The sequence below is a fragment of the Varanus komodoensis genome, unplaced genomic scaffold, assembly GCF_004798865.1.
Source record: "Varanus komodoensis strain SLA01 unplaced genomic scaffold, ASM479886v1 scaffold16, whole genome shotgun sequence".
Taxonomy (NCBI): Eukaryota; Metazoa; Chordata; class Lepidosauria; order Squamata; family Varanidae; genus Varanus; species Varanus komodoensis.
This window is the reverse complement of record NW_025335468.1, coordinates 12606022-12618533: the sequence shown is the minus strand read 5'-3', so window position 1 is coordinate 12618533 and position 12512 is coordinate 12606022. Positions and strand designations below refer to the sequence as shown.

General features: G+C 39.0%; 1 protein-coding gene across 1 annotated transcript in view; it reads right to left on the bottom strand.

Annotated features, from left to right (window-relative positions):
- The window catches only part of SOX6 (SRY-box transcription factor 6), a 345673-nt gene that overhangs the window by 60899 nt on the left and 272262 nt on the right, over positions 1–12512 (bottom strand). Inside the window, exons 10-11 of the mRNA XM_044426093.1 lie at positions 11585–11765; positions 6318–6502 (exon numbers count right to left, since the gene is read on the bottom strand). Coding sequence (XP_044282028.1) covers positions 6318–6502; positions 11585–11765 — 366 coding nt within the window. The remainder of the gene's footprint in view (positions 1–6317; positions 6503–11584; positions 11766–12512) is intronic.

Here is a 12512-nt window from a genome sequence, read left to right as displayed (position 1 = left end):
TCAAACTACCCAAATATTTGTTGAGAGAGCTGACGAAGAATCAAAAGCACAAATGTTTAACAGAATCTAAATGGTTATTTCTTGGTACATTTATACTGAAAAGTAAGCTACTGGATTACTGTTAGCATGATCGTGTTCCTTTCAGATTACACACAGAACACACAGCTTGAAATTTTAATGTTTAAAGCAGGCCAGAAATTTTATTCAGAGTAAAGATGTGAATACCTGCTACTTAACCAAGACGATCAAAAAAAGGGACACAGCTAAGGCTTTTTCTAGAATGTGAGGGAAAGTAAAATGAGCATTATACACACACTCTTTCATTCTTATATGTTGGATTATTGAAATATATTCTACATGGGGCTGACTTAGAAAACTATCAATTTGTCTAAAATGCAGGGTAAAACTTTTGTCTAGAGCTCACAGGTCAGATAACGTAACTTGGATTCTATTTCAGCTTCATTTGGTTTCAGGCTCAGTTTAAAGCAATGTAAAACCCTAAAGAGCTGAGGATAGTGTTTTTCACTGTAAGGTCCAAGGGTCACTAGAATTGCCTGATCATTTCAATTGCTATTCTCTGCCCCCACTCTTTCTTTTTGTAGGAGCTGTCACTCTCTCTCCACAGGGACACTGTAGCTTTTCTTGTTATTTGCTTAAGCAGATGTGAGATGGTACGTCTGTCCAGTACTTTATTTTTCAGCAGAATGTTTTCTTTCTTTCATAGGTTCATTAGTAAAAGTGAATGTATGCCAATTGCAAATATAATATTCAGAAACTTTACCAGTTTCTAAACTGTAATTAATATTTTCAGGTGATTATCACTATCATGCATTTATGTCATATACATCATTGAAATATATGTATTTCAGAATGAAATGGGACTAATAAGTAGTGACAGCAAAACCAGTGTTTCCCCAGCAAGCTCAGTGGAAAAGACTCAAACTACGCTAAGACAGTTGTCTGCATATCCTGTACATTTTGGGGGGCTGCTAAAATTAGTATAACAACAGTTTCCAATACTCTTTTTCCTTTATTTAAACTATGTAGAGAAGTGTATGCTATTGTCTTTAAATGCTTACCAGTATTTCAATTAACTTTTTCTGGAAAAAAATTCTAATTCAAAATTTTCCAGAAAAACTACTTCACTGGCAGTGAGCCAACTGCTGTGACTGGGCTACTGGAGGAGGCTTTGGAAGCCACCCATTTTATTTATTTTATTTATTTAAATTTTTCTATACCACCCCATTACTAAAAGACTCTGGACAGCTTACAGAGAACAAAAAACCAGAAAACTAAGAACAAAAAACAATACACTGCATGCAATAAATAATGATAAAAACAAGGATAAACCAATTCATTGTTAAAATGCTGGGAGAATAAAAAAGGTCTTTGCCTGATGCCGAAAAGAGTAAAGTGACGGCGCCAGGTGACCCTCCCTGGGGATCATATTGCACAATCTGGGCACTATTGAAAAGGGCCTTCTCCAAGTAGCTACCCTCCTGATTTCCTTCAAAGAGTGTTCCCAGAGAAGGACCTCTGCCTCCAATCTCAAGGGGCAGGCTGGGACATCAACTGTAAAGCAGTGGAGAGAGGAAGATTCTGGACCAATCAGTTGATTGGCTATAGTGGGAGAGAAGTCCAATATGCAAAGAGCAACAAGACTGGCTTAGTTGAAATGGAGCAGTGTACAGCTGATGGAGAGGAAACTGAATGTACTGGGAAAAGAGAGAGCAGCATGAACCACTGCTTGGAGAGGTTTGTGTTAAATAATAATGAAGATAATTAGCTTAGGACCAAGTTATTTTACCTCCATATAGTCCTGTCTGTGAATTAAGAACATTGCCAGAGATCTTGCTCTTATGCAATTTGGATGATGTATAAAATAACTGTCCAAGCTAAATTTTACATACAAGCCCCTAAGACTTATGCAAGCATGTATAATGGAAGATCATTTGAAGACATACATAGCAGGGAATAAGTCGTGAGACAAGCTCCTAGAATATACAGAGTACCTGAATGAGCTTTAGGGGGCTGCCTTAAAAGACAGCCCAGAAGTGAAATTGGTTCAATGCAACTGGTAGGATTCTGACAGGCCAATGGACTGAATCACATCACACAGTTACCCTAGTTTCTGCTTTGTTTTTAGGCATGATTTAAGAATTAAATCTTTAAGGGGACTGGGAGCAAGTATTTTAAGGAGCACCTCCCCTATATTCGTGTTCCTGAGCTTGTAAATGCCCTGGTCACCCTATGATTGGAAGTGGCACCAGAAAGAGGGTGTTTTTTTGTATGTGGCATCCAAACAGACTCTCAGAAGACATTATCCTCGTACCGTCACTGTTCACTTTTCAACAAGTGGAAATGGTGGTATTATTGCAGTAAGACTTTCTAGAATATTGTCTTTAATAAGGACTTGACTGCTGCTACTTTAATAATGTTGTTGTAATGTGCTTTAGATTACTTTATTGTTGGTAGTTGCCTTAGAGATGGGGGAGATAATAATATTATAAATATAAATAACATTAAACATAAAGGCAAGGCAAGGCAAGGCACAATCCTAAACAAGTGTAGACAGAAAAAAGCATGACTGCCTGGGGAAGCCTGGGAGTGATGAGACATTTTTCTGTCTTAAAATGGATAGGATGGGACTCTTAGCCTGATTTTTTCTGTAAACAGATTATACTGTAAACAGTGTTTCCGTTTCCTTGCATCAAATATATGTTAAACTTTAGTGCAGATAAAAGAAGACATACAAACATGCAAAGTGGAAATTTAAGCTGGATTGTAAATTTGTTGATGGGAGCACTTTCCCGTAAGAGTTTTGCAAGGACACATATGTAACAGATTGCATTCATTGATTCTTATATGATATACTATGTTGCCCCCCCCCAAAAAAACCCTTTCTTTCTTTATTAATTTCAATATGATGATGACAGGTTTAATACTCCAAAATCTGCTCAATACTGAGAGCTCACATGACCACAACCTGAAATGATTCTGCATACAGTTGAAAAATATATCACAGCATGGGCTAACTGATAACCTTTCCAGCCACCCCATAAGAACGTTCTTAGCTTCTTTGCTAGGTATGCTCATATATTTATCTCAAGAATCCTAGTTCTCATAATCTATTCTAATCCAAAACACACACACACATGCACAAGATTTTTTAATACATCAGAATCAAATGATATAGTCAATTGGACCATGTATTGTGCTAATCCTGGCATTACAAATTACATTCATCTTTCTTATTCTCAAGTACTAGAATATTGGGAATATTTACTGAGTACAAGCCAAATAGAGAGGCTCCATCACCATCTTCCATACCACTGATATTTTTGTATAATTTCACTTAATCAACTTTCAGAGTTTATTGGCATTTCACCTTCCCTGTCTTCCTTTTCATATTTATTGCACCAGATTTATCTGTGGATATGCCTGTTTGAAGCATGATCCACTGTATTTCATAGTCTAAATCATATTGTAACACCTGATTGTCAAATTTTTAGATTTTTTTAAAAAAGACACATACTATGGTTTTAGAAAAAAATATTCCCAAGAAAGTTTAAGAATTTTTAACATTCCTATATTTAAAGCAAATACGGATGGGCTTTAAATGTCACAATTTCAAAGCTGATTATAGTTAGGTTTTGAGACTATGGCTTGAACTTGAGTAATTCTTCATTTACACAGTACAATTAAACATTTATCTGAACTTAGAACCTATAAAAGGCCAGTAGATCCCAGTCACTGTTTGAATTGTAATCATCAGGCAAGGAAAATATATATTTTTACATTTATTCAGTAGGTAGTCCTTTGCAGAAACAACTCTTTGGATGAAAATCTTAAGAGGTTGCTTTGAAAAGAGGTATTGAATACTGGTCCCGGCAAAATGCAACAACTTCAAAACCTAACAGCTTGGTCTTCAAAACACAGGATGCAGCCAATTTTACACTGATGGCCAAATTATCGCATCATGTAGACTAGGGGCCCTCAAACTTATTCACCAGGGGGCCAGGTGAAAGGTGCTGGTGCTGGGCACAAGCCGGAAAGGTGCTGCCGGCGGTGTGTGCGGGCCGCACGGGGGCGGGGGCAAGGGTGGTGCATGCAGGCATGCGTGCTGAGGCGGGAGCAGGCGTGCATGGCAAGGGGAGGCGAGGTGAGGCAGGGGTGGGCAGGCCCACGCTGCGAGGCGGGAGCATGAGGCAGTGCCTTGCTCGCTTGGAGATTGTTTTCGCCGAGTGATCAGACTGCTACCTCCCTGTGCACGGGGCGAGATGGGCGGCGGTGGGTGTGGGCATACGCGTGGCAGGGCCAAATGGGCCAGATCCAGTCCCTGGGCTGTAGTTTGAGGACCCATGATGTAGACTATGGATCAGTCCACCCACTATTTAGCAACTTATTCCTCAAAGTCCTCATACCAATATAAGCAGCACTATTCATAATAACATAGATTCCTATATAGCTCTGGAAGCCAATGAATTACAGGTACCATTTTCAGCAGTTTCTGAAAACATAGGGTTATAAAGTAAGCAATAAAATTTCCCAACTATGATCCATTTGCAACATGTAGTCTGGACTTCTGAAGAACCTGTTGACCCTAACCACAAGGATGGCCTTAATAAGGCACTTGCAAATCAACTCTTCAGTTCTTTCACTTTCATGTTACAAAGAATTATTTCAAACTAGTAATCTGTATTAAATAAGTTTTAAAATGCTATCATTTAAACAAAACCTTGTGTAAATAAATATTGATTGGGTTATAAATTTGTTTTGCAAACTACTGTTAATCCTCAGGGAGCGAGGGCCCAAGCAAATCCCTTTTATAGGCAGAGACCCTTTTCCCCTTTTGTTCTGAGATAAGGTAATATATAAAATGCAAATGAAGAGATATCTTGTCTTTTAGAGTTCTATTTCTCTTTGTACATGCAACTATACGCAATGAACCTCAGACCCCTATTCCTTCTCCCAAAGGAAATTGTTCGAAGACAGCTGTCAATACCACAGACTCCCAACTTACTGACAAATATTATTTAGATTAAAAGGAAAAGTCAACAGAAGCAAAATATAAATATCTATCTATCTATATGAAAAAGGCCATGTTTTGGTGAAGCTGATAATGCAAAGGAAAGAGCCAGTGCTTGTACATTATACGTTTGTCTACTTCTTTTTCAGCTGTTCCATTCAATCAAACCGCATGCATTTTGTTCAGAGGCTGAAAAATCCTGCATGCAGAGTCATCCCATGGAGAAACTGCACAGAGGAGGTAACAGCTGACCTGGTTATAGGAGACTGGGCCTTTTGTTAGTGTTTTCAACTGCTTTCACATACCACTGTGTGTAAACCAGGGGAGGGCAACATGTGGCCTATAGACCATAAGCAACCCCTGTTGCCCCCCAATACACCCCCATGTCCCCCACTGCCCCCATACACTTGGAAAAAAGCTAAATTGAAAGTATGCCACAGAAATTTACCAAGGACATAATTGACTTAAACACATGGGAAGCTGGTCCTTAATATACCTCAATAGTGGTTTGCTGCTGAAATTTAGCAGAAAATCTATTTTTCCAGCCACTGCCATGTAGTGTTGAGCTTATGTATGGGGGGAACTGCTCACTGCGTCACCCAAATATGCCCCCTCATGAAGTAGGCTATGAGTTTACTGGATCTGAATAATTCACTACATAGGCTGCATTCATCTGTGTCAGGCAGACTATTCCCAGCCATTTCAGTTGCTATCCAGCACCTATAATATATCCTTAACGCACAACATCTTCTCACATAGTTTTTTTTTAAGATAAAAGGATTACAGAGGATAATTTATGGAGGAAAGTTCAACAATGTCTGTTACATATACAACTTCCATGTATAGCAGCAGGGTGCCACTGAAGGCAAACTGTGGAGGGGTAGGGAGAATTATTGTATGTATGCTCCAGTTGTGGGCTTCCAAGAGACTTTTAGCTGGCTACTGTAGAAAACTGGATGCTTGACCAGATGAATCTTTTTCCTGATCTACTAGGGCTGTCCTTATGTGTATTCAGTTAATCGAAGAAGGCTCTCCCCAGGCTACTGAATTATATACAGCATATTCTATTTGTGTAAATGTGGGACCCTAAACTCCCTTTCCCCTCTGAGAATCTAATTCTGACTAATACAGTTGAAATTCTACTTTATAGAACTACATGACACAGTGAAAAAATATTTTAGTCATTAGCAAGCACAATTAAAAACAGGTACATGAGGTTAAAAGGCCACTAGCCAGATAAACATCACAAATAGAAACAAACAGCAGAAATGGTAAAAGAACATGTTACCTTTTCAGCCCTGCAGTTGTTTAGACCCATATTATTCATGGAGGGAAGCTTTCCATCAATGCCATGAGGCTGTTGCTGCTGCTCTCTCTGGATCTGTTCTCTCATCTTTCGAGCTTCCTGAATGGCTTTCATTACTGTGTCCTGGTCCCCAAACAGGGCAGGTGAATTAAGACTGGAAAGGATGTCTAGAAGTAACAGAAACAGAGACTTTATTTAAGTTTATTTTGGGAATAAGATTTCAAGGCACTAAAAACATTCCCATTTTTTGCAAGAGATATTCTCCAAACAAACATTACATCTACTCCCCTGTAAATGTATCAAACCGTCTTATTTCACATGCTGCACACTTAAGAGCTATGTATTGTTCATTAAGCATAGGCATCAATTATTAGCTATAGATATTAATCGAGATGTTGTTTTCTGTACAGGCTGATGACTGCTTGGCTGGGAATAGTCTCCTCAGAGCTACCAGCCAAGTATAGCCACTGATTATATTCAGGACAGTAGAGAAATAAAATGAAATACATAAATAAATGTGACTACCTGAAATCCTGTATATTTTCTATCCTATTCTAAGATCTCAAAATGAGTTAGCAAGAGTTTTACAACATACTGATACACAGATATCAGTTTTATTTTTTAATAAACCCCTGCAGCTTAGTTTTTTCAGAATATATATATGTATATAATATTATGTTTACTTTATGTTGCAATACAGGATAAAGGATATTGGGGTGCTGGTTGACTATAGGCCAAACATGAGTCAGCAGTTTGAAGCAGCGGACAAGAGGGCTAACGCCACCCTTTGATGCATAGATAGAAGCGTGGCTTCTAGACTGAGAGAGCTATTACTCCCACTCTATACGACTCTGGTACACCCACAGCTGGAGTACTGTGTTCAGTTCTGGGTCACTCATTACAAGAGGAATATAGCAAGGTTGGAATCAGTGCAGTGAAGGGCCACTAGGATGGTGGCTGGTTTGTAGGGTAAGCCATATGAGAGACCGAGGAAGCTGGGTCTTTTCAGCCTTGAGTGGAGACTCAGAGGGGAGCTGTGACATACAGGTACATGAGGGGGTGCCAACGCAGAGGTGGGTCATGACCTTTTTTCTCCTGCAGTGGAGGGCAGGACACATTTCAATGGAGCAAAGCTCAGGGAACCAAGATTTAGGGTGGATGCCAGAAAGTACTTCCTGACAGTTAGGACCCCGAGGGTATGGAATGGGATTCCACAGGAGGTGGTTGAAGCCCCAACAGTGAAGGTGTTTAAGAATAGGCTGGACATGCACATGGTAGCCATGTCATGAGTGGAGACAGCTGGAGCCAGGGGTCAGTCTAGATGGCCCAGGTGAGCCCTTCTGACATGCCCTGTTTTTATGTTTGTACGTATTATTGTGTTCATTCTCATGAGTAGTGCCAATAATTTAATTTATCTCTGTTTTATCTTATTCTTTCAACAACCTGTGAATTAGGGAAAGCCCAAAGGATTGGCTTGCTCATTACCTCTATATTCAACTATGAAGTTCACAGGGTAGGAAGATAGTAAAATCATTTCAGATTACATCATATTACTTAGTGATTTGAGATTCTGTTAAAGAAAATAAGAGGCTCTTTTCAATCATACAAGGCACTCAGAGAGCGAGCTTAGCCCAGCGAGGCAGCTTTTGAAATGGAACATCAGAAAAGCAACCAAATGCAAACTTTCAGAGACAAATTTCAATTGTACTATGTAAATTTTAATTCATCTTTCAGTGTGCTTGAATAATACAGGACTCAAGGCACTCTAGTCATAGCATAGCATGTTGCAGCATGAGTATGAGAGTATGTGAATTATCAGTTTAAAATAAGTTCAGACCTGTCAATAAACTAAAATTTATTCTGATTTTGTCCTCATCAAAAAACAAGGTATGTGCATAAACTCTTTCTTTTCTCATATAGATTTCATTGTAGAAAAGATTAATCTTTACACTACAGCTGAAGTTCTTTACACTAAGGCCAAAGGACAAAACTCATTCAGTGTTAGGAAAGATTATGGTAGTATGCCTTCACCAACTACTTAGTTTTAGGCTGGTACATAAGTTATGTTTGTTCCTGAAAACTGGAAATTTAGCCACATTGATACATGCCTTAATTTTATCACAACTGGATTGGTGCAATGTACTCTACATAGGACTGCTTTTGAAGATCGCACAGAATTACAATTGATGCAGAATGCTGAAGCCAGGTTATTAACAAGAGTGACAGACAGGGGGCACTTGATTCACTTATTGAAAAGTCTACAATGCCTTCCAGGTTCTTTCCAGGCCAATCTAAAATGCTAGTGATGGCCTTTAAAGCTCTTTTTAGTTTGGGGTGAAGTTACTTTCTCCTAAAGGAACCTGCATGCCTACTGAGATAATCAAAGGCCCTCTTGGGTTCAAGCATCCTGAGAAATATGCTTACTTGGGACTAAAGAGAGGGTCCTTTTAGTGGCTTTGGGATATCATCTCAAAGTGTGCATGGGTAGGGGAAGAGGGCTTACTCTATTTTAGAGATTTATAGCAGCTTTATTTGATTTATTTCTCTCAAAGTGCTTTCAAATGTTTATTGTTATCATTTACGTTATTAGTGGCCAGGGACTTGCTGAAGAAAAGTAGAACATAAGTATTTTAACTAAATAAATAAGTAACGTAGTACAGATGTAGAGTTATTATTTTTAATTTTCTCTTTTGCTTTCAGCTTAGCTGCAGAGTATAGAGATGTTTGCATATTTTGATCTGGTTCCAACATTTCTGAAGCATTCCATAACACAGAAAATGTAATCCAAGTCATTTCCATTCTTGTTCAATGCTGAAGAACTCAGGTAATAACTATCCTGTTTAAAAGCCCTGCAGCTGGAGAATAGGCCAAACTACGATTTACCCTCTCCCTGACTTCTATTACCTATCTACTTGCCCCATCTATTTAGAGAAATCAAAAATGCCCTGCATGGCTGGTTCTAGGTTTGGAGGACAGGCTTGGACAAGAGATCCTCAGTGAGCTGGGATTGCTTCCTTAAGTGGGCTGCCATCAGTGGCATGAGAAGATCAGGCCAGAATGCAGCTATCTTGTGCCCACCAGGCTTTCCCACTATTGGCTCTGCCAAGAAGCAAGCTGAGCCAAGATCATGACTGCTCAGGAATGCTAGCAGCTTCTTGCAGCAAAGTATGCAAAATATATAATTCTTTGTGCAAAAACACAAAGTATGTAATTCTTTGCGCAAAGTAAGCAAAGTATGCAAAGTCCACAAGTCACATATGCAGAAACATAAATCTATTTGTATAGCGAGTGCACAGGCACATGTGCAGAAGTCAGCCTTGTGGACTCACTTGGACTGATTTCTTGCCAGATGCCAACATGAACGCCCAGCATGAGGTGGGCTTAGGGCAGAATGAATATGGGCTGGAGTCCAGGGACCCAAGCCAAGAAAATCTGATGGATGTCTGGTCCCAAACCAGGCTACTCACACATCATTAGTCACCAGTACTTATTCACCTGGTCTGTCCCCTTTGGACCTAGTGAGTAGAACCTTCTGTACCTTCTCCTTCTTCTTGCCACTGATTGCTCATTGGGAGAGTTTATGTTAACAAGGAAGAGTAAGGGAGGGATTAATACCAGACCCCCTGGTAGCCTCAAATTAGCTATGCTCCAGCAGAGCCAGTTCTGACTCACTGGGTGATTAATCAGGAAGCAGGATGGCTGCTTGGATGGATGAAGACAAAGGGAGGAGAAGCCTATAGCTGTATCATCTTTTGTGCTGCAGATCTCTAAAAGAAACAGGATGGTTCTGCAGGTTGCAATTCTTTATGATCTTACTGAATGCATTAAATTTAACAACAGGATGCGGTATATATAAACATTCTGATGGTAAAAAAAAAAAAAGCTAAAGGAATAAGATAAAAATGCTCTCTGCATATACTGTACAAATACTACAGGAATTCCTCCCAGGCCCACTTCTTGTGTAAAACCTATTTCTCAGGCACATTCCTCTACCTAGTGTCCTCCAGATGTTTTAGTACAGCAACTTTTATCAGCCTCATGACCAATGTTCAAGAACACTGAGAGCTGTAGTCCAAAATATATGGAAGGCACCAGGTTTGCCTAGGAACAAATGCACAGACTGGAAGAAACAAGAAGTAATACAATTTTGTGCTGGGGGCTTTATGTCCTTTCTGTGTGTAAACTAAATCATCCTTTTTAATCTAACATTTCCTCCAGGAAATTTCCAGCTCTTTTGGGCAAAGTTCAGGCTTACTCCTTAAGTATAATCCCAAGATCCAAAACCAGAGCCATGTGCAAAAGACATTAAATTAGAATTAAAAATTCTGAGCCCAGAAATGTTATTTTGACTATCAGAACCAAAAAGAGCTGACAATTCTTTCATTCAAAAAATATACATTGTTGTTACAGTTAAGAAATTGGGGTCCAGAGATCCTTGCCAACCTATGTCAAATTACCTAGGAATTTACTAAAAGATCTGTATTTACCTTATACTATACAGAGATATGATCAGGAAAAGGCAGGGATCTGTTCCCAGAATGAAAGACTGCACAGAAGGATTAAATATGCTACATCTAGAAAATACTTAGAAACACACTGTTGGAAATCTGTGACCTTAAGAGACAAGTATTCCATTTTTTACATCAGAAATTGCCTGAAGTCAGCTCACAGTCTACTAATTAACTTCAAACCAATTGCTAGTGGAACCCTTAAAACCTGCAGGATTCAAGGGTTCTTGAAAATCTTGTTAGCTCAGATAGGCCTTGGTCTGATCTAGCACAACACTCTTGAAGTTCCAAATGCAGATTCAGATTTACTTAATAAAGATCAGTGTCTTGTGTGCTTAGAGGTGGATTAACTTGTTAGGTGCATTTCTGTTCTTTTTATTGTTGTGTTTGTAACTGTTTTTAATGTTTTATCTAAGATTGTTTTCATCAGTATTTACCTATTGTCACTCACTTTGAGCACCTTTTTTTCCTTTTAGTGGAAAGGTGGGATATAAAACAAATAATTACCAGAGGGATAACCTTGTTAAGTCTGTTGCATAAAACAACAGAGTCTTGCAACGCCATAAAGAGTAACAGATGTATTATGGCATAAACTTTCCTAGAGCAGAGTTCAGTCATCTTAAAATTTTATCAAAAGCTGACAGTGGCCTATTTTTAATTAAAAAAGAAAAGTATACCATGCAATACTAGAGGCAGTCCATCCCTTTTTTAAATCATCCCCATTTCTCCCCTTCTGAGTACCTAGAGAAGATCCTCTTCCCAGAGCTGTACCAATAGGGCTGGGGATTCCACTTTTATTGACCACATTCACTGGGCTGGTTTTACTAGTAGGGAAGAGGCTCTGTGTTGGTGATGATGGGGATTTGACAGGTTCCGCTGTCTTGGGTCTGGCTGAGAGATTCAGTGGCTGCGCAGCATCATCCTAGAAGAGTTTAATGTAAATAATTATTAAAAATAGACAAATGAAACACATTATCATTTAGGAAGCCACAGTTATTTTACACCTCCCAGACAATGCTGCATTTTCCTGCAATAATAACAAAAAAGCTAATTATCTACACTTCTTGAAGATTCAAGGAAAGGAAACCCTCATTAATTGCTCTGTGCTGTGCCTCTGTTTACATTAACTATGTAGCTGGATAACTTGTTTTGACAAATTAAAATTTGAATTAGCTCACACTACCGCTTAATTTCCTAATATATTTTCTTATATCTGAATTAACCCAGAGCATTTACAAAGTTTTTTTTAATCCAAAAAGCTCTTTTGTGCTCCTTTACTGGCCTACTTGAAAAGTTTTTGAAATTAGAATGCGCTCGCTCGCTCGCTCTCTCTCTCTCTCTCTCTCTCTCTCTCTGTGTGTGTCTGTGAGTGAGAGAGAGAGAGAGAGAGAGAGAGAGAGAGAGAGAGAGAGAGAGAGAGATACAGAAGTCTATGGGTGTTGATGAGTGAAATTAAATAAGGAAAACACATAGGACACAATCCTATCCATGTTTAGATAGAAAGCAGTCTCACAACTCCCAGCATTCTGGCTGGGTAATGCTGGAAGTTATAGCAATTTATAATGCCTGACCATATACAGGGATGCACCCTATATAACTTAAACACTAATATTAGTTCATCTCTATACATCCATGACCCTACTACAGCCATTTTCTAGATGACTTTCTG